The sequence below is a fragment of the Cydia splendana genome, chromosome 18 (genome assembly GCF_910591565.1).
Source record: "Cydia splendana chromosome 18, ilCydSple1.2, whole genome shotgun sequence".
In the NCBI taxonomy this organism is placed as follows: domain Eukaryota; kingdom Metazoa; phylum Arthropoda; class Insecta; order Lepidoptera; family Tortricidae; genus Cydia; species Cydia splendana.
In genome coordinates, this window is record NC_085977.1 from 4,585,294 (window position 1) to 4,608,864 (window position 23,571).

Genomic DNA, 23,571 nt, shown 5'->3' on the forward strand with positions numbered 1-23,571 from the left:
AAAAAATCTATTTCCTCAGGTAGGTTCGTTAGTTACCTTGTGTCCCTTGGAGCGGAAATAGGAGCCCCGCGAAGCGGGGCTCTGTCGACTCGTTGGCGGGACGAAATGGCTTAATAAACTACATGAAAAATAAGAAATGGAGGGGAAATCAGTAAGCCAAATAAAAAATAATCCCCAGGTATATAGGCAAGCATGCAATATGTATTGTTTAATTTTATAACTACTTATTGACAATATGACTAATAAAAATTATGATGGAAAACGTTATGGTCTAAAAAAATCGGAACTTAAAATTTAGGGAATGCAATAGAGCCCATACTTATCATTATAACCTGCGATAAAAGACCTTACAACGATTATTGTAAACGAGTTAATTGCCTTCAACATTATGTAATGGTATACCTTCTGGACTTTGAATATTATAAGTAACAAATTTTTTGACTAACAATAATAATGACCTGCAAAAATCGGATCTGCAATTTATATTGTTAAAATTTATGACTATTGACAATATGACTAATAAAAATTATGATGGAAAACGTTATGGACTGAAAAAATCGGAACATAAAATTTATGGGAACCAATAGAGACCCCTTAAAATTAGGTCGAATGAAAAAAATTCAAAAAAATACACTTGAGGTTGTGTGGGGTAGCCAAAAACCTCACCAAATATCACCAAGGGGGAGGGGGGGGTCAAAAAGTAGCCGAAAACTCCTCGCGTGATTTGTGCACAGCACCTATACTATCATATTTGGGGGTTTCTATTTTTGTATGCTGTTAACCCGACGGAGTGCCTCACGATGCTGTCAATGTCATAGTTACGCGCCAAAACTGCTGTTTGCTTGCGGCAATGCGGCATTGTTGTGTTGTGCTTTGTAATTTAGACACACGATAATTATACAACTAAACAATAAGTCGGTTATTATAAACAATAATCCAATAAAATGGAAGGATTTGATGATCCCGGTGTTTTCTTCTCCGACAACTTTGGAGTCGAGGATAATGAATCACAAGATCAAGTTAACCTACAAGCTGTTAAGAAGAAGTTCAAAGAATTCATTCGCCAGTTTCATGTTGGAAATTTCAACTACAAATACAGGTAACAACGGATTGACCCAACACAATTCTATACATTGTCATAACTTTTTTTTTTAATAGCGGTAAGCCTTAGAAGCGCTGGCTGGACGTCGTGATAGCGGGCATGGAAGAGAACAATCTCTCACTTGAGGATGTCGAAGACCGGGCTAAGTGGAGAAGATTGCGTAGGAAAGCGGACCTCGGCGCTAGGCCGAGCAAATGCTAGTTTGAAGAACATCAGAATTTTTTTTTGAACATTGGGTTTATTCTTGGCTTTATTCTGTAAAATACCAAAGCTGTTGATGTCAGTTCCGTTCCGTTAACTACAAATAAAGAGATCAGAAAACACTGATATTATTAAAAGGAACCGCATTGTGAAGTTGGACACCTTAGATTGTTTTTTATCACCACTATTACTAAGGGTGATATTCCACCTATCCAATTTCTTTGTCCAATGTGTATTGTGTCTCACATTTTGCTTTAATGAGAGTATGAGACGCACTGACATTGGACAAAAAAATTAAAAGCAGACTCCTCTCTTTGAACTAGCATTTTTGGGAAATCCTGGATAGAAACATCAGGCAGCCTTATGCTGATTTGAGTATTACATATTTGTTTATATCCAGTACTGCTGAGAGAAATGGTGCAAAACGGTTACGGATTGGTACCTCAGAGATGGCAAGAGAAGTAGAGGTCACCAACAGACAAGATGGGAAGACGACCTACAACTCACGGTTGGACATCACTGGAGAAGGGTTTCATGTAACAGGTCCCAAAGGAAAATGTTAGAGGAGGCCTATGCCAAGAGGCAAACTGAGCTTCGAGACATATTATAATAAACAAGAACATGTCCAGTACTCACACAAAACAGAGAAGTTCAGAATAAAAAGGCCTACCTACCTATATACATCATCATCAGTACTGCTGAATATTAATTACCCTTTTGTCATGCAAAATTTGTAATTTTATTTTATTTTATGAATAAAGGAATATGAATATATTTCTACAGAATTAAGTGATGGTTATTGTGTGGTCAATCAACTGGACTAACAAGGGAATCAAAATTCAAGACTGTCACCTTAGTCACCTCAGATTTGCGGATGACATTGTTATCTTCGCCGAATCAGCTACTGAGCTAGAACAAATGCTACAGACCTTGGATACTCAAAGCAAATTAGTAGGACTACAAATGAACGCCAAAAAAACCAAAGTAATGACAAATTATAGTGAAAGAAAGCAGATACACGTATCAGGAAATCTCATAGAATATGTCAAGGAATATATATATCTAGGAAAACGAGTATCCTTTAACGCAGACAGTAACGAGGAGGAAATAGACAGAAGGGTCAACTGCAGTTGGAAAAAATTCTGGGCACAAAAAGAAATATTGAAAGGGGATTACCACCTAAAACTAAAGAAAACTGTAATGGATACATGCATTTTGCCCAGCCTAACATATGGAAGCCAAACATGGACTTTCACCAACAAAATAAAACATAAAATTGCAGTTTGTCAGCGCTTGATGGAAAGAAGTCTATTACATTTAAGGAAAATTCACAAAGTAAGAAACGAAGATATAAGAAAGAGAACCAAACTCACAGATTCCCTTCAGCATGCATTGAGACTCAAATGGAAATGGGCAGGCCACATTGCTCGATTTAATGACAAAAGATGGACACTTAAAACAACAACATGGTCAGGGCCTATAGCACAAGGAAAAAGGAAACCAGGCAAGCCACGAAGGCGTTGGGCAGAAGATATTCATAAGGTCGCAGGTGCAAGCTGGATGGAGTCAGCCAAAGACCGTGAAAAATGGCATGGGTTGGAGGAGGCTTTTACCCAAACGGGGTCCATATAAAACTATCATCAAATAATATATTTATAAAACTGTTAAAACTATGGAAGTAATAAAGCTTTATATTATATTATATTGTGTGGTGTGTTAATCAAATTTTTTTTCTTTACAGAGATGCTCTTAAACGTAATTACAATCTGGGGAAATATTGGGTTGAAATAAATATAGAGGATCTATCAAGTTTTGATGAAGTTCTTGCTGAGAAACTGTACAAGAAGCCGAGTGAACATCTTCCAATTTTAGAAGAGGCTGCTAAAGAGGTAGGCCTTTTTAACTATTAGGGGGCGAAACAATTTTTTTCGAGAACTGACTTGAATTTTGACAAGCCTACATAGCCAAAAGGGATTAGTACCATACATAAGAAAGGATTCATTTCTGCATTGCTATCAAACTTCAGTCTTGTAGGAAGTTTTTTTTTTCTGCATGGTTACTATTACTTAACACTTTCGCAACCAGGCAAAATTTCAAACAATACCCCAGAAACCGACAGTACTCGCTAGTCGGGCAACGACGTGCAACTCAATGCCGCACGCCGCGAACCCGCTAGTCGGGCAAGCGGCGGACGCTCAGGGCTTTGCCAAGTAACTTTCGTATAAGTACGTGGATAAAATTAAATCTGCTGTCTCATCTGTTTAGGCTCCCCGTTTTGTTCTTCTCCTAATTCTAACTCCTATTGATACATACCTGTGTATGCAATTTCACGTAACCAACTAATAAGAATTTTTATTTTGTAATCGCATTAGGTAAAGTAAATAAAAATACAAAGTGAAGTAATAAAATATAATAATCAACTGTACCAACTTTTCGACCACATAATAATCAGAAGACTTACAATTTTTTTCTGTTAGTGGCAGTGGCAGCCCTGAGGTAGTGAAGATGCAATGCTTGCCCGCCTGTCGGGCACTTCGGCGTCGCGTGTAGGTTTATAGCTCTTGCCCGACTAGCGGGTATGCCGGCATCTGAGTAAAGTTTACGAGTGCCCGAGAGTCGGGTACGCGGTGTCGAATGTGTTAAAGTATTAATAAAGAACTTGTGTGCTGGGATTCTTTTTTTAACACCTACTACATTGCAACAATTTGTTTAATTGTCATACTTGTGTTATGCTGTGTGAAAATGAACATTTCCTATAATAAATATTACTTTTTACTTCATGTAATTCAAAAACTACTAATTTATGTAACTTTAAGCAGGCTTATGGTACCATTAAGTTCATCTGATGTATTATAAAAGGTGGCCATGGGACCTTTGTAATAAAACACTGCAACAAAATAGATTGTAGGCTTAATAGCTTTGTCTCAAGCAGTTCTAAAGCAGACAGTAGAGTCTAGTTGATAGTAAAACTTTTAACAAATACCTATATACAGTGGTGTTCAAAAGTGCATGGATAGATGTCGACCGTAATGCCTTAATATTACGGTTGAAACATCTACATGCACTTTTGAACGCCAGTGTACATTCGGTTTATTATCCACCTACATCCTGCCCATATTTTTTTCCTAAATTAAACCAAAATATAATCTTCAGTTGGCAGATGAGCTGACAGCTCCGCGGCCTGAGGGAGAGGACACTGTTGAAGACATACAAGTGCTTCTTTCTTCTGACGCACACACATCTAATCTTAGGGAGCTGAAAGTAAGTTTACTAATACCATTAACCGTTTCGATGCGGATGACACGACAGGCGTGTCATCAATGTTTTTAACGTGTGGCATATGACACGATAGGCGTGCCATCATATTCTATGGCGTAAGGCACGCCTGTGGTGTCATGAAATAATTGTTCGCCGCCACAGCCAAAAGTTATCGAAAATGGAAGACGCAACAAACCAGTTAACCAGTTCTGATCGGACCGAAACCTGTCCCATCTAAAATTATTTTTTACTATGACACAAACATGCATAATTTTGTTGGATGGGTCTGAAAGAAATTGCGGTGGAAAAAGAAAGCCAAACTTGTTCCTTAAAGCAAGTTTAGAGGATCCTAAAAAGATTTCTGAAAATTACTCAAATGTATAGTGCAAAGAGTATGGTGAGAGACCTAATTGCTAATAGATTTGGCATATTTGCAAAATGAAATTTAGTTTCTCATAACTAGCGTCCGGAGGAGCGGAGGCAAATTTCACACAGAGGGTGATGGAGTCATTATTTATTACAAACTTTTTAAGATCAATCAAATGAATCCCTTTCTTTTTCAGTCAGAAACCGTCTCCCGTCTGGTGAAGATCCCTGGCATCGTGATATCCGCATCAGGCATCAAAGCCAAGGCCACCAAGATCTCTATCCAGTGCCGCTCGTGCCGCAACGTCATCCCCAACCTACCCGTCAAGCCGGGCCTGGAGGGCTATGTCATGCCTAGGAAATGTAACACGTAAGTTACTGATCGTGCACAACACAATGACGACCGGTCTGGCCTAGTGGGTAGTGACCCTGCCTATGAAGCCGATGGTCCCGGGTTCGAATCCTGGTAAGGGCATTTATTTGTATGATGATACAGATATTTGTTCCTGAGTCATGGTTGTTTTCTATGTATATAAGTATTTATATATTACATATATACATCGTTGTCTGAGTACCCACAACACAAGCCTTCTTGAGCTTACCGTGGGGCTTAGTCAATTTGTGTAAAAATGTCCTATAATATTTATTATTTATTTATTTTTATTATTATTATTTATTATTACAACAGTACGGCAGTACAGTTACGTACATCCCTAGGGTAGTACCATGGTAGTACATATTCCATTAAAATTCCTTTAAGGTCAACCGGGGTATTGGCGTCACCGATTTTTTTCAAAACTTTATAGTGTCATTTAACCTCAAGTTATGAAATATTTTTTTTTTTACAAACAAACATATAATTATGGCTATAATTAATGTATAAAAATATTCTTTTGCTGTGTGCTTTCTAGTAGCTTTTTCGATGCACTATAATTAAAATATATAGAGAGGTTATATTATATATCTATTTTCAGGGAACAGGCTGGTCGACCAAAGTGCCCATTGGACCCATATTTCATAATTCCAGACAAATGCAAATGCATTGATTATCAGGTAAAGAGATTTTTTTTCACGTTTAAATTAAACTAGTTTTGAATACAAGCGATTGTATTGTCACAATGCGATAGAGGTCACTTGCATGATAGCCTGAGGATGCTTCTATTTGTAATCCTTATAGTGGTAACACACTATCGCACCGCACCGCGACCTTGATGCATCGCACCCATAAGTGAGAGCGAGGCAGAGATATCTGTTTCTCGCTCTCACTTATGGGTGCGACGCACCAAGGTCGCGGTGCGGTGCGATAGTGTGCTACCACTTTTACTACAACATCTTTAACTGACCATTCATAGACCTTATTTCTTGGCAATAAGGTTTACTAAATGTCAATTAACGTGCAGTCGATGCTACAATGTATTGCGCTAGTATATTATTCGTTTTTTTTAGCATTAGAATAAAGGTAAACAATCTTGACGTGTCTTTTTATTGAGAAACACTTTTGAAAAATAAGTCACGGCAAATATGTAACGATTATGAATCATAAAAGATTATTTACATTATTTTGCTTTCATAAGTAATAGTTACTGAATTTTAAAAAGCGTTTTTTAATTAAAAGACATGTCAAGATCGCGTAGTCTTTTTCTAAATGCAAAAAGAAAACGAACTATAGGAACAATAATTATTTTTATTATTTGCAAATTTGTGTGTGGGACTTCTGGAATGCAATTAATAATGAACTCTTTTTGACAGGTGTTGAAACTGCAAGAAGCCCCGGAAAGCATCCCGCAGGGCGAGATGCCGCGCCACCTGTCCGTGTACTGCGAGCGCGTGCTGTGCGAGCGCGTGGCGCCGGGCGCTAGAGTACAAGTTCTGGGCATCTATTCCATCAAGAAGATTGCAAAGCAGGGGGTAAGTAACGAAGAGAAAAAGTGCGAGACAGCATTGCTCTTTAATGATAGTTAACCAATTAAGTTCATGAAGGTCCATGAAGTCTTAGAAGTCGCAAGGGATCGGATAGGCTCGTCGGTCAATAATAGTACATTATTGTCGAGGCTCGGAAGTAGCTACTTGCAGGCTGAGGATTCGTATTAAACGGACGACCTTGGGAGTCCGTTTAATTGAATCCGAAGCCAGCACGTAGCCTTCCAGCCGAGTCATATATAGTGCTTTTCTCAAAAATGGTGCGAGAAATATACATATTTTAGAAATATTTTACAGAAGCAACCTTCTTACGTATATATTTTCACAGAAAAAAGTAGAAACAATTGAAAAAATTAGCTTTGCCGCCTTTTTATTTTTTTAATAAAAAAATAGAAGTGTATTTTACTGCCGAAAATACGCGAACCTATTTGAGACAGCTAAATAGTCGCGGTACTAATCATCTGTTTGGCTGTTTAATGGGCCTGTGCCTTCATTTGATATGGCCATTTCAACTTTTAAAAAGTTTGGAACTCGACAAATAATGGAATTTGTATGCAACATTGCAGTCCCAAAATCGAGACTGCAATGTTTTTAACTTTTTAATTTTTGACTGACCATAAACTACGCGCTTCGCGACCTATTTTTTAGACGTCAAAGTCGACTTTGCCGTCCATTTTTGAGAAAAATATGTTATATAGTGCCCAGAACTGTTAACCGCCGAGACACGCGCGCGTACCGACTGTTCGCGGTGGCCACTTGCCGCACCAACGCCGGCGCGCGTGCGCCTCTCCGCAGGCTACTTACCACGTATAACCAAAACTTTACCCACTTAGATATATGATATGTCATTTACCCGAGATTAAGTTTAAATATGCTATCTTAGATTCCTTTAAAACTCCTAAGTGAAATTTAGGTTTAGTTAATTTAGTTTAAGTTTAATTTAGTTTAAGTTAAAGCTTTGTATCTGCATCTGATCTAAGCAAACTTTTTCATTACATATTTGTTATATTTATAAGGCATGACGTCACTAACTTAGCACATCAGTCACGACCATCCTGCGAAAGAACTATTTAAAGAATTAAAAATACTTACGCTTCCAAGTGTCTATGTCCTCACCGCGTGCAAGTATATACGGGCAAATCTACACAGTTATGTCTCCTCTACTCCCAGGGAAAGGAGCACTCGACGGAGACCCCTCTTAATTGTCCCGCAATGTAAACTAGCAAAGTCTAGAAAGTCACTCGCTGTTGTTGGGGCAAAATTGTACAACTCGCTTCCTGCTGAAATAATTGAATCATGCGACACAACATTCGATAAAAAACTCAGAGCACTTTTAACTGAACTGGCGTGTTATGCCGTCGACGACTTTGTCAGTAGGGCTGCCAACCCAACCACATAAAAAAAGCAGATAGGTACGTACCTATATTTGTAAAATGTATATAAATTAATTAATTTGTAATAATTTAATTTAATTTAATTATTTATTCTATTGTAAAATTGACCTGTAAAATACTAAATTTTATTAATAAATATCTGAATCTGAATCTGAATCTGAAACATAATTTTGACCTGTTTAAATAAGTAGGTACCTACAATGTACATCAAATAATTATCAGTTTCCCTTTTTTGTGCCAACCATTGCATAATTTTGTTGTAATCCGTGGATAATGTCGTTGGTTATGCATTAAGTTAATTTTAATTCTACTACTAAATGTAACACTGTATTGTATAGCTGTTTGTTATCCCTAAAATGAATAAAATAAAATAAAATAAAATAAAAATAAAATCTGCGATCCGGAATCATGTGCTCCACTAGGAGGTCACAACCCTCAGCACTGAGGAGAACGAAGCAAGGAAGAGGAACCAATTAAGTCAGCTACTGTTTATGAAACATCAAAACGATTTGTTGTCCTTCTTCCGGTGCTCAGGGCAAAAATGCTACATCTGAGCATTCCCGCGAAGATTGTACATATTGTCACCAAATTGTTTATGGGTAGGTCAATTAAAATTAGGAATGGTAATTCCTATTACCCACCTCGAACTTTGTGGCGTGGTCTCCCGCAAGGATCGGTACTCAGCCCCCTGCTTTACAGTATCTACACCTACGACTTGGAGCAATCTGTCCTATTCTTCTGTAATATCTTGCAGTATGCTGATGACCTAGTCTTATACACCTCAGCAAAGTCAATGGACAAAGCCACTGCTAGTCTTAATACAGCTTTGGGTTACCTCAAGGATTGGCTTGATGAACATGGTTTGACCCTATCGCCAACAAAAAGCTGTGTAGTGACTTTCAGTCGCAGAAGGACCATGCCTGACGCAGATGTCCGTTATGGTGGTGTGATGATTCCAAATAAAGAGTCAGTAAAATTTCTAGGTGTTATTTTAGATCATAAAATGTCTGGCACCTCACACCACAAATATGTACTGGGTAAATGTGAGAAAAATATTAATATTCTTCGAGCATTGTCAGGTGTCTGGTGGGGCTCCCATCCTTATTGCCAGAAGCTACTATACAATGCCATCATACGTAGCCATATAGACTATGGGTCATTTTTAATGGAACCCTGTAATAAGGATGGTCTAGATAAATTAGATCTTATACAGGCTAAATGTTTAAGGATCATACTAGGTGCTATGCTTCCCTCTCCCAAAAATGGCATGCAGGTGGAAGGTGTTGAACCGCCGTTGGCTCTACGCAGACAATACCTCGCCGACAGGTTCTTGATCAAAGCCAGCTCTTACAACAACCACTTGCTGCTCCCACGCTTGCAGGCGCTGGCACTGGAGGTCACTGAAAGCAGATATTGGACATATAAAGCCTTTCCCAGAATAGTAATTTCTTTTTCAAAATTAATTAATATCCACCCCAGTTTATATCAATCTGGTGCTAACCCATTATTTGAAGTGGCGTTTGAGACCCTAATATACTCACCAAAGGTCATATTAGACATAGGAATTTTCAAAGATGATCCAGGAGCAAACAACAAATTTAATAAATTTTTAGATAAATGGCAAGATTACTTACCGGTTTTTACTGACGCTTCTAAGGTGGATCCTGCAAGATGTGTGGGAGCAGCGGTGTGGATTCCACGGTACAATATCGTCCTTCCATTTAAATGTCCTCCTCAAGCGTCCATTTTCACAGGTGAGGCAGTTGCTATTCTTGAGGCTGTCAAATATGCAGACACACATAACATTAAAAAAACAATTATCTTTTCTGACAGTAGGAGTTGCCTGCAGGCAATAGTAGGCAATCAATTAAAATTTAAAGCCAAATTTCCTTTGATTCTTGAAATTAAAGCTGTGCTACATAGGTGTGAATCGAGGGGCCTACATATTGTTCTCGGATGGGTTCCAAGCCACTGTGGTATTAGAGGCAATGAGGTGGCTGATATATGGGCAAAACGGGCGATTGAGATTGGTTCACTAAAACGGGAAACTTACAGTACTGACCTGTTGAGTGGTGCGCTATCTGATATGTTTAATACATGGCAGAGGCAATGGGATATCTCTAGATTGGAGACTGGTAAACATTATGGCTGTGTACAACCTCGAATTACTCGAAAACCATGGTTCTATCGATTCCGTACTTCTCCAAAGTGGGTAATATCCACCATTTGCCGTTTACGCTTAGGCAAAGTATGTACTCCATTATTTCTGGCTATGATTGGTGTCCGTGCGAACTCATTGTGTGAATGTGGGTTGGATGAGGGCAACTTGGACCACATCTTCTTTGCTTGTACAAAATGTAGCTACTCACTATACGATGTATTACCCGAAAATGTTCCACGACCTATATGCTTTAGCTCGCTTCTTTGCCACATGGATACTAAGCTAACTTCTATTCTAATTAAATATTTACAAGCATCTATCTTATCTCTTCTAATTTAATGCGTATAATTCATGTCAATCTATACTCGTTTTATTCTATACTCTATATTTCTATATTATATGTATATATCGTTTTCTTCTCTTCCACTTCCTTCATGTTGGCGCTACTAACGTTCTGTCATCCGCTTCCCGCTTTTTTGCTAATCGTTGTATTCGTCATGTGTTTGTCTGTGATGTTCATAACAATTATTTGTTTTTAGGTTTCCCCGACTACATCCTCCCAAAAATGCAAAATTATTATACCGAACATTCTCCTCACGTGTGAAAGTCAACACCGACATTGGCAAATCCACCCTGTGCAAAATTACAGGGAGTAAGCCAGAAGAGAAAAAAAAAAAACGATTTGGTACTAAGTTAATATTGAATTAATAGGAGTGCCAAAATGAATCCATCTCCTTTTAATGATTTTTCTCAAACATGCAATGAAATGTCGTCACTCCGGGCGTTATATCAGGCTTCGAAGTATCACGTTTAGGGCGGAGCAACTCCAGAGAACTGTAAAGGAATTTCATACAAAATTTAAGGCCTAGGCCGGGAAGTATTTTTTTTTTTTAATTTCCATTTCACAGATATGTGTGACACACCATCGTGGCATTCAGCCATTAAAGTGATAACACACTATCGCACCGCTTTAAAAAAAAACTATAGGCAGTTTATGCTTTATGGTTTATGGTACGATTTCTTTTTTTTTAAATCTGTATCTCCTAAACCGTGCGTCGCAGCGCAAAAATAATTAAATGTTCGTTCCTCTGTAAGAAACCCTTAATTAATATTTCAAAAAAACACAAAAATGAAAAAAAAATAACAAAAAAAAACTTTATAATGCTGTATCTCCTAAACCGTACGTCGTAGCGCAAAAATAATCAAATTTTCGTTCCCCTTTAGGAAACCCCTTAATAACATTTAAAAAAAACACAAGAAAACAAAAAAAGCAAAAAAAAAATTTATAGGGCTGTATCTCCTAAACCATGCGTTGTAGCGCAAAAATAATAAAATGTTCGTTCCTCTGCAAGAAACCCTTAATTAATATTTAAAAAAAAGGACAAAAGAAAAAAAAAATAAAAAAACTTTATAATGCTGTATCTCCTAAACCGTACGTCGTAGCGCAAAAATAATCAAATTTTCGTTCCCCTTTAGGAAACCCCTTAATAACATTTAAAAAAACACAAGAAAAGAAAAAAAAGAAAAAAAAAGAAAAAAAAATATTTATAGGGCTGTATCTCCTAAACCATGCGTCGTAGCGCAAAAATAATAAAATGTTCGTTCCTCTGTAAGAAACCCCTAATTAATATAAAAAAAAAAACTAAAAAAAAAGATAAAAAAAAAACTAAAAATATTTTATAATGCTCTTAAACCGTGCGTCGTAGCGCAAAAATAATAAAATTTTCGTTCCCCTTATGAACCCCACGCACTGAATAACCTATCACATTAGGACATGAAACAACCATCATCATCATCAATTTTTATTATTATTTCATTGCATGTTTAAGAAAAGCACTATACATACCTCGGCGTGAAAAGGGCTTGTCGGCCTCATAACTATATATATGCATTCGGCCGGCAACCCCTTACTTCCCAGCCTCTGTAGTAATGTACTATTTCTATTGAAAGCGCAACTGACTGCTGTGTAACTGCCCTGTTACCTACATTCACTTCACGACCATGTCATTATACTCGTACATAAACTTACAGCTAAGGATTCCAAAGGATGTTGTTTGAGAAACTGATCTGTATCTTAACCTCCTGAGACTAAATGTACATTACAATGTACATATTCGTGCAACCTAATTTGAACCTTTCATGAACCAAATAGGATAGTATTTCTTTTGTTTCATTGCTTTTTAAAACAATAGAAATTCGTTCTAATTTACTTATAGAATAAGGTTCAAATTAAAATATTTAATACTTTATATGGTGGGTCTTAGGAGGTTAAGTCCTAAGTTCTTACAACTTAAGTCTTAATCAATTCCACAGAGGGAAGGGCGCGGCGAGAAGAGCGTCGGCGTGCGCTCGTCGTACTTGCGCGCCGTCGGCCTCGCCGCCGCCGAGGGTGCCACCGGCGGCCTGCAGCCCTTCACCGCCGACGAGGAGGAACAGTTCCGGCGCCTCGCCGCCTCACCTGACATATACGACAGGATCTCCATGTCCATAGCGCCCAGCGTATTCGGGGCTGATGATATGAAGAAGGCGATAGCTTGTCTTCTGTTTGGAGGTAAGTAAACGAGGCCCATAGATCTTAATGGCGACTGTAATTAATGCAGTTGTGTCGACAATATACGGCAATGTAAGTAGAGTGTAAGTTGTTTTCCATCGTATTTTCTCGGAAAAGTTCGTATTTGTCATGCTACTTCAGTCAACCTCAGTAGTTTTTGTACCGAGACTGATTGAAATAGTAAGACACGTTCGTACATTTCCGTGAAAATACGATGGAAAGTAATTATGGACTACATCTGTAATTCCTAAAAAAGAGAGGTATAATTCTTGAACACATATTTGAGCGTGACATAAACAGTCAAAATTTACGTAGACTGTAGGTTTACTGTACCTACTATTTATCCTGACGCTTCGAGCGTGACATTACCCTCTTGGACTTGGTCACAGACTGGCGAGGAATTGTATCAACATCTAGCTGCGCTGGTTTTTGCGAACTGCCCGCAAAGTGGTCGTGATCAAGGCTCGGAATCCGGTTAATTTTCCAAACCATTATCATATATTTGGCGCAAAACCTTTTAATTTCGTTTTCGTTCGTAAATCCGCGATTATGGAGTCACTTAGCCTATACACGAGGCTCATAACATCCTTTAATTACTAGGTGCTCGTAAACGGCTCCCGGACGGGCTGACCCGGCGCGGCGACATCAACATCCTCCTGCTCGGCGACCCCGGCACCGCCAAGTCCCAGCTCCTCAAGTTCGTGGAGAAGGTGTCGCCCATCGGCGTGTACACGTCGGGCAAGGGCTCCAGTGCGGCCGGTCTTACGGCTTCAGTCATCAGGGATCCAGGCAGCGTGAGTATCTTGTTCAGGGTCTAGCAGACATATAATGCTGACCGGGGTACCGCCAAGTCCCAGCTCCTCAAGTTCGTGGAGAAGGTGTCGCCCATCGGGGTGTACACGTCGGGCAAGGGGTCCAGTGCGGCCGGTCTTACGGCTTCAGTCATCAGGGATCCAGGCAGCGTGAGTATCTTGTTCAGGGTCTAGCAGACATATAATGCTGACCGGGGTACCGCCAAGTCCCAGCTTCTCATGTGGAGAAGGTGTCGCCCATCGGCGTGTACACGTCGGGCAAGGGGTCCAGTGCGGCCAGTCTAACGGCTTCAGTCATCAGGGATCCAGGCAGCGTGAGTATCTTGTTCAGGGTCTAGCAGACATATAATGCTGAGCGGGGTACTGCCGAGACACAGCTCCTCAAGTTCGTGGAGAAGGTGTCGCCCATCGGCGTGTACACGTCGGGCAAGGGGTCCAGTGCGGCCGGTCTTACGGCTTCAGTCATCAGGGATCCAGGCGGCGTATCTTGTTCAGGGTCTAGCAGACATATAATGCAGACCGGGGTACCGCCAAGTCATAGCTCCTCAAGTTCGTGGAGAAGGTGTCGCCTATCGGCGTGTACACGTCGGGCAAGGGCTCCAGTGCGGCCGGTCAAACGGCTTCAGTCATCAGGGATCCGGGCAGCGTGAGTATCTTGTTCAGGGTCTAGCAGACATATAACGTTGACCAGGGTACTGTAGGGTATTTTAGAGTGATCATGTTTCCTTTAACTCCTAAATTATCAATGTGGGTAAATCTCGAAATCGCCCATTTAGGAAACGCGTAGATGGAATATATACGTGCACATTAAAGTTTTCATTACCTAAGGGTGGTATTCCATCTGTCGAATATCTTGGTCCAATGTCATTGAATCTCACTCTCTCATCTCATTAAGCAAAATGTGAGACAAAATACACATTGGACAAAGAAATTGGACAGGAGGAATAAGCACCTCATCGAAAGCTATAACAATGTCATTAACACAACCCAAAAACGTCAACTGCAGCGTAGCTACAGCGCAATATCAACCTTCGTGGGTTTCGACAAGGTTCATATTAACACGCCGCGCACGACAGGCAGACAAAAGGTTAAATCTAAATCATATTTAATCAACAATATTTCTGACATTTTTACTATCTCTACATCTTATAAAACAAAGTCCCACACCGCGTCTGTCTGTTTGTGTGTCGCGATAAACTCAAAAACTACTGAACATATTTTCCTGCCGTTTTCACCTATTATTGATTCTTGAGGAAGGTTTTGGTGTATAATTTGTTAACTCGTGCGAAGCCGGGGCGGGTCGCTAGTAAAAATTAAAGTAATCCTATTTTTCGTATAGCGCAATTTCGTGATGGAAGGCGGTGCCATGGTGCTGGCCGACGGCGGCGTCGTCTGCATCGACGAGTTTGACAAGATGCGGGAGGACGACCGCGTCGCCATACACGAGGCTATGGAGCAGCAGACCATCTCCATCGCCAAGGTAAGTTCAACAATACATACATCTATAGTGGTCCTTATTTAATATTTCGTCCCACAGACTACACAGACACCGCATTATGAAGCGTTTACAAAGAGCACGAGGTCACCATGCATATGTACAATTTTACTTGTTAAATACTACGAATCCAGCAGCACAAAAGAGTTGTATTCTACGCTATTTTATACTACAATAACCCAAGAACACCCCTAAAGCTTAATAATTATAAATATTTTTAAAATATTAGAGTATTGGTCCTAATTATGGGCGCAACTGAAATAAGCGGTCGCTCGGCCATACTAAAATTGTACGGGAGAGCATATGTATGCTGACCTCGATTGACTTATGTGATCCGTCTAGTAGTTGAGGTGGTCTGTGATTTCGTCCACAGGACACATGGTATTCCACCTATTCGATATCTTTGTCCAATGTGTCTCAAAATCATTTTGGTTAATGAGAGAGTGAGTCGCGTGAGCGAAAGAAATTGAACAGGTGGAATACCACGCTAAGGTATCTTCAAAACTTACTACCCATCTAAAATAGTCTCTCCTTTTTTTGTGGAGAGCTCGTATTATTTGACGTCAATAAGTTTCTACCAAAACCAACCTCTGACGTCAATCAGTTACTAAACCTTTTTTTTTTGTTTAGTACGACTTAGGTCCCAATCAGAACAAATCCTGATAAACTTAGAGGACTTATCTTTTTTACATTACACATTGCGTCATAATCAACTGAGTAGTTCCGTCAAGAAAGTATATCAAACAGACAGAGTTACTTTAACTGCATTTTATTTCAATCCATATTAGAATCAGTTATGGGAATGGGTAGACGAAGGGCTTGATTATACTTTTAGACGCAATCTTGTAAGGCGAGTTAGATCGGTATTCACATTCCTGTTTCAGCTGTTTTGACTTGATTCCTAAGATAGAAAAAAATATATTTATTTGTGACGATCATAAAACAGACAACAACAGCAAGAAAAGAAGAAATCATTAAGTGGAAATGGACCCAACTCAGCATAATGCTAGCTATAAAGCCAGCGCTGGTCTTCCGTAGGGCCCATACGTTGATGCCACGACAGGTAACACATAAAGATACATATTTAAACATTACAAATATACACAAAAGGAATCCTGTTGGGTTAACACTATCCTGTTTATTCACAGGCGGGCATCACCACAACTTTAAACTCCCGCTGCTCGGTGCTAGCTGCCGCTAACTCGGTATTCGGTCGCTGGGACGACACGAAGGCCGACGACAACATCGACTTCATGCCCACGATCCTGTCGCGTTTCGATATGATCTTCATCGTGAAGGACGAACACGACCAGAACCGCGATATCGTGAGTACTAACAGCAAAACAACTGTCCATCGGTGGACTTTATGCCTTTTGTAATAAGGTCTATGAACTGTCAGTTGACAGTGTGGAGTGTGGGCGATGGTACAAACAGCAACACTTAACTGCAGGGACCGTTACCGGTATAACTAAAAATCAAAATATCACATAGCATTCACAATATTTTTTTGCTATTCTAGAATAGTATTTAGGTAAGAATAATGATTCATCAGATTAGCTAAATTAAATGCAAAAATATATATATTAGGTCATTACCTATGAAATTGGCGTTTTGTTCGGAGAATTTCAACGAAACACGAATTTCCATACAATTAATTTTGCGGATATTTTTTTGATGGCTAATTCAAACCAAACAAAATTTTTCCAGTAATTTTTGACACCTTTAAGGTATGTTTTCAATATCTCCATTTCTTGAAAATTGGTACCATTAGAAAAATATAAGTAATTTTAATACTCGAACCGACAGCACATGAAAAGACCTATTTTCAAGGCTTAATTCTGAACACTTAACAATAAAAAATAACAATTAATTGCTGTCAAGCAGTTTGGCGAAATCATATTGTAGTTTTATTGTAAAAAAAAAAAAAAACTAGGATCAGACTTATATCTATGAACAAAAACGCCAATTTCATAGGTAAGGACCCAATATAAACAACCGAGATACCGAAATTCAATACCGGTTAGTTTGTATGAAAAATATACCGGTATTCGGTCCCTGCTTAACTGTACATCGGTGGACCTTATGCCATTTGTAATAAGGTTTACGAACTCAGTTAACAGTATGGGACGATGGTACTAAGCATTGTATAACCTTATTAAAACGCCAGAGTTAAAATAAAATCAGTGAGAGGAAAATGGACGTTAAACAATTAAAGTGGTGACTAAAATTTTCATAGTCTCCAGCGACCACTCTGTAACTGCAACACTACAACTTTATCTCGTTTAAATAGGGTTTACAAGTGTCAGTTAACAGTGTGGAAGATGGTACGCAAATCAAGCATCGTCTTACTTGTCTTACTTACGATGCAATTGACCCCATCTGCATAGAAAGTATAGAAACTTGTTTGCACGGGGGTCAGTTATCTGTGCAGCTTAATGTATACGTATAGTCAGCAGCAGAGGCAGAGTGAGGTGTTCAAAATGATCTTGACGCGACTTTCTTGTTAAGAGAATAAGAGCGTGTCAAGGTAATTTTAAACATCTCGCCCGCTTAGCTACCTCTGCTGCTGACTGTACATTCATTACTAGGACAATGAACTTTAAAGAGGCTCACGGATTACCAGTTCGCCGGACGATATCAGTTTGTCAGTCGTTCGGAGCTATCAAATTTTGCGTTTAACTGACAGGCTGATATCGTCCGGCGAACTAGCAAGAACTAGTAACCAGTGGGCCCCTTAACCCATTCATGGCCACGAACCGCTGAGCGTACACAATACGCCGGGCCACCATACAAACCGTTTTTAGCTAAAACGTATGACTCAGCTTATGGGTCTCGAGCCTGGCGCGCACGGTAAATAAATCGCCGCTTATGAAGCCGGCCAGTTGAACAGCATTATGCAACATTTTTACTAACCACCGTTTTTCTATGCCTATCAAAAAAAACTACTTACTTATTGCAGTTTGGTTAGGCGGATTCAAATTCCGGTAATCCATAGCCAGGTCACAAAATACGAAATCACTACACAGCACAGGAGGAGTATAAAGTCGCCCACGAATAAATCGTGACTAAATAATATTTCCCATGTTACTCCAAAATACATCTCTAATAGGGGGGATGGGATGAATCACTTCTTGAACTCTTGTGACAAATACCACATGAAAGATAATACCGCCGCCGCCGCTCGGATGCATTCCTTGTTTATTGTCCAAGTGTGTCCGATAAGCTTACACCTGGTCGGTCATTTATCTTTGTTTTGGTAAACGCCATTATATTAGTAACAATAGAGAACTTAAAATGTATTATAGTACTTACTTTCTAATCTGCCGTAGAAACCACGATGTTTTAAAGAACTTGTAAATATTTGTCACAAACTATTTGTAATACAATACATATTAGTTAGTGATGACTGTTTGAACCGCCTTATTTTATATTGACACGAAAAAAAATGAACCTTAACATCATTGTTAGTAGGTAATTGCCTAAGATACAATACAACGATCACCAAATATTATGACATAAAAGTACAGTGGGAGAAAATCCTAGTTGCCTTACCCCTCATACAAAACAAAATATTATTATACTACGGTTTGGTTCCTACAAAATGTGGCTTACCATCATCCAAACAGTAATCGGTTGTAAAATGGTACAATATCAAACAGCTTCAACATGAAATAAGCTTTAAAACCAGCTAATAAAGTTTATTTTAGCCTGCTACGGAAACATTAGTAGTTTTTACAAGTAGCGCCAGGCCACGGTGACCCATACCTTGAGCCATGTCAATAACTTCTGAAATATATATATTTTTTGTATTTTTTAAATATGGATTTTTCTGTTTGCTTGCATCGCATATGTATCTAGAATTGCAGTATATTTACTATATTGCACTGATAGTAAACCAAACTTGAATATTCTAGACCCTGTTTTCATTAAAAAATACGTGTTTATAATTTATTAACCTAATATACCTTATAGAAATGGTTGTTAGCTTATATGATACTTACGTTATTACATCAAATTACGTTTCGTTCAAGTTTAAATCAGAATTTATTCAAGACTCACATGTGAGTCACTGGCCCTGCGGAACTGTTTGAGCATGACCCATACGTTGAGTCGCTGGCCCTGAATGGGTTAAATTGTACCAAGAATTTAGTATTATTTATTATTCCAGACGCTCGCGAAGCACATAATCTCCGTGCACATGGGCGGCGACAGCGCCGAGCGCTCGACGGCGGCGGGCGAGCTGCCGCTGGCGCTGCTGCGGCGCTACGCCGCCTACTGCCGCGCGCGCTGCGGGCCGCGCCTGGCGGCCGGCGCCGCCGAGCGCCTGCAGGCGCGCTACGTGCTCATGCGGACAGGCGCCCTGCAGCACGAACGGCAGGCCGACAAGCGCCTGTCCATACCCATCACTGTGCGGTGAGTACTATACGACAAGAACTAGATACACGAGAATAATAGGAGTCACCAGCGAGGGACGGAAAAGAGGCTGATTTATGCTTATCTCTACAAATATTATGCTGCCTAATGTCATTAACACTGGAAGATTCTGTTCCCAGGCCTGAGGTCTCTAATATTATTAACACGCGCACATCGTTTTCGGTCATTCGAGAGTGCCTTAGACTTATGGCGTCATACATATCTGATAAAAATTCTTGAAAAAAAATATAAGATTTTTTTTCTTTTCAGTCAACTTGAAGCCGTCGTCCGCATCTCTGAATCCCTCGCCAAGATGCAGTTACAGCCATTCGCGACTGAAGCGCACGTGACCGAGGCCCTGCGGCTGTTCCAGGTGTCCACGCTGGACGCGGCCATGACTGGCAGCTTGGCAGGTAAATATCGACCTTATGTGTCTAACATAGAGCTCTGAATCCCTCGCCAACATGCAGTTACAACCATCCGCGACTGAAGCACCCGTGACCGAGGCCCTGCGGCTGTTCCAGGTGTCCACGCTGGACGCGGCCATGACTGGCAGCTTAGCAGGTAAATATCGACCTTACGTGTCTAACATAGAACTCTGAATCCCCCGCCAAGATGCAGTTACAGCCGTTCGCGACTGAAGCACACGTGACCGAGGCCCTGCGGCTGTTTCAGGTGTCCACGCTGGACGCGGCCATGACTGGCAGCTTAGCAGGTAAATGTCGACCTTATGTACCTAACATAGAGCTCTGAATCCCCCGCCAAGATGCAGTTACAGCCGTTCGCGACTGAAGCACACGTGACCGAGGCCCTGCGGCTGTTCCAGGTGTCCACGCTGGACGCGGCCATGACTGGCAGCTTGGCAGGTAAATATCGACCTTATGTGTCTAACATAGAGCTCTGAATCCCTCGCCAACATGCAGTTACAACCATCCGCGACTGAAGCACCCGTGACCGAGGCCCTGCGGCTGTTCCAGGTGTCCACGCTGGACGCGGCCATGACTGGCAGCTTAGCAGGTAAATATCGACCTTACGTGTCTAACATAGAACTCTGAATCCCCCGCCAAGATGCAGTTACAGCCGTTCGCGACTGAAGCACACTTGACCGAGGCCCTGCGGCTGTTTCAGGTGTCCACGCTGGACGCGGCCATGACTGGCAGCTTAGCAGGTAAATGTCGACCTTATGTACCTAACATAGAGCTCTGAATCCCCCGCCAAGATGCAGTTACAGCCGTTCGCGACTGAAGCACACGTGACCGAGGCCCTGCGGCTGTTCCAGGTGTCCACGCTGGACGCGGCCATGACTGGCAGCTTGGCAGGTAAATATCGACCTTATGTGTCTAACATAGAGCTCTGAATCCCTCGCCAACATGCAGTTACAACCATCCGCGACTGAAGCACCCGTGACCGAGGCCCTGCGGCTGTTCCAGGTGTCCACGCTGGACGCGGCCATGACTGGCAGCTTAGCAGGTAAATATCGACCTTACGTGTCTAACATAGAACTCTGAATCCCCCGCCAAGATGCAGTTACAGCCGTTCGCGACTGAAGCACACGTGACCGAGGCCCTGCGGCTGTTTCAGGTGTCCACGCTGGACGCGGCCATGACTGGCAGCTTAGCAGGTAAATGTCGACCTTATGTACCTAACATAGAGCTCTGAATCCCCCGCCAAGATGCAGTTACAGCCATTCGCGACTGAAGCGCACATGACCGAGGCCCTGCGGCTGTTTCAGGTGTCCACGCTGGACGCGGCCATGACTGGCAGCTTAGCGGGTAAATATCGACCTTATGTGTCTAACATAGAGCTCTGAATCCCTCGCCAACATGCAGTTACAACCATTCGCGACTGAAGCGCACGTGACCGAGGCCCTGCGGCTGTTCCAGGTGTCCACGCTGGACGCGGCCATGACTGGCAGCTTAGCAGGTAAATATCGACCTTATGTGTCTAACATAGAGCTCTGAATCCCTCGCCAACATGCAGTTACAACCATTCGCGACTGAAGCGCACGTGACCGAGGCCCTGAGGCTGTTCCAGGTGTTCACGCTGGACGCGGCCATGACTGGCAGCTTAGCGGGTAAATATCGACCTTATGTGTCTAACATAGAGCTCTGAATCCCTCGCCAACATGCAGTTACAACCATTCGCGACTGAAGCGCACGTGACCGAGGCCCTGAGGCTGTTCCGGGTGTTCACGCTGGACGCGGCCATGACTGGCAGCTTAGCAGGTAAATGTCGACCTTATTTGGTTGGTTCACATAGAGCTCTGAATCCCTCGCCAACATAATTTCGCAGCGATTGGCGAACAAACTTGCTTGAATTATGCTAGGTAATTTTTTAGGGTTCCGTACCCAAAGGGTAAAACGGGACCCTATTACTAAGACTTCGCTGTCCGTCCGTCCGTCCGTCCGTCCGTCTGTCACCAGGCTGTATCTCACGAACCGTGATAGCTAGACAGTTGAAATTTTCACAGATGATGTATTTCTGTTGCCGCTATAACAACAAATACTAAAAACAGAATAAAATAAAGATTTAAGTGGGGCTCCCATACAGCAAACGTGATTTTTGACCAAAGTTAAGCAACGTCGGGCGTGGTCAGCACTTGGATGGGTGACCGTTTTCTTTTTGCATTTTTTTCGGTATTTTTTTTGCATTATGGTACGGAACCCTTCGTGCGCGAGTCCGACTCGCACTTGCCCGGTTTTTTAATTATCCCTGGCCAACCGTTTGGCCCTACAGATGTCTTATGTGTCTACAGTTATCCACCTAAAATAGGGAGTAAAGATTTTAAATCACACTACTTTTATTGATTTAGTAGAGACGCAGATCCTAAGAATTAACCGGTTTGTTGCGTCTTCCATTTTCGAAAACTTTGGCTGTGGAGGCAAACAATTATTTCATGACGCCACAGGCGTGCCTTACGCCATAGATAGAATATGATGGTACGCCTGTCGTGTCATACGCCACACGTTAAAAACATTGATGACACTCCTATCGTGCCATCCGCACCGAAACGGTTAAGACCTTAAACTTCTATTTTATCTTGACCAATGGTTTTCAGATATGAAAAAGATTCATAATATATGTGACCAACTGCATCATTCTTGTTTGTTTCAAATTGTCTTTTAACACAGGTGCTGAAGGCTTCACGACAGAGGAAGACCACGAAATGCTGTCCCGCGTCGAGAAGCAACTGAAGCGACGCTTCGCAGTCGGCTCCCAAGTGTCGGAGCAGACCATCATACAGGACTTCCTGCGACAGAAGTACCCGGAGCGCGCCATTCAGAAGGTCATCCACACCATGATCAGGCGAGGCGAGCTGCAGCATCGCTTGCAGAGGAAAATGCTGTACAGGCTGTCTTGATTGTATGTTTGTTGTGTTTGTTTTATGAAGCAAGTGCCCTTATGGAGAGTGCCTATTAAAAATACATGAAGATAGTGGGAATTCGCCGGAGAAGAATCATCTCTGTAATCACTCGAATCATCTATAACTATGTGAGGTGTGCAATAAAGAGTATTGTATTGTCTCATCTCATGTAAGGAACCCGCTATGGCGGACCAAAGAGAATATAATCACTATGTGGTAGACTACGAACGCGCTCGTGCGCTAGAAACGCGCACGAACGTATAATAGCGGTACCCGCGTGCTAATGCGTTTGTGTTATATTCACCTGGATGAGTATAGGGAAAAAGGGATGAGTTGTCGGAGGCGCTTGTGTGAGCTCACGCACATATCCTTCGCAGCCTCATACGTCCCTTTTCCTTGGTAAATAAACTAATTTTTAGAAACGTGCGTAGCATGACCGTTCTCCGCGGTTTTTTCTGTATTTTTATGAAGCACTCACTTTACCGACCTATTTTTATGTTTGTGTTGTAGTCGAAATAAAACCACCTAATTTTA

At 41.2% G+C, this 23,571-nt stretch overlaps 1 protein-coding gene and 1 long non-coding RNA gene across 2 annotated transcripts; one reads left to right on the top strand and one right to left on the bottom strand.

Annotated features, from left to right (window-relative positions):
- The first annotated feature begins 832 nt into the window (after window positions 1-832).
- LOC134799317 (DNA replication licensing factor Mcm5) lies at window positions 833-23,540 on the top strand. The gene is made up of 13 exons (XM_063771701.1): window positions 833-1,099; window positions 3,045-3,192; window positions 4,457-4,564; window positions 5,125-5,297; window positions 5,902-5,980; window positions 6,677-6,835; window positions 12,716-12,953; window positions 13,554-13,747; window positions 15,105-15,245; window positions 16,409-16,585; window positions 19,429-19,673; window positions 19,944-20,086; window positions 22,805-23,540. Exons 1-13 carry the CDS (start codon window positions 945-947, stop codon window positions 23,032-23,034), a joined length of 2,190 nt encoding a protein of 729 aa, XP_063627771.1. The 5' UTR covers window positions 833-944; the 3' UTR covers window positions 23,035-23,540.
- LOC134799315 (uncharacterized) lies at window positions 9,014-10,711 on the bottom strand. The gene is made up of 3 exons (XR_010145380.1): window positions 10,304-10,711; window positions 9,876-10,019; window positions 9,014-9,641 (listed from the first exon to the last, which is right to left on the bottom strand). It is a non-coding gene; the product is annotated as an uncharacterized LOC134799315 (long non-coding RNA).
- Window positions 23,541-23,571: the final 31 nt, after the last annotated feature.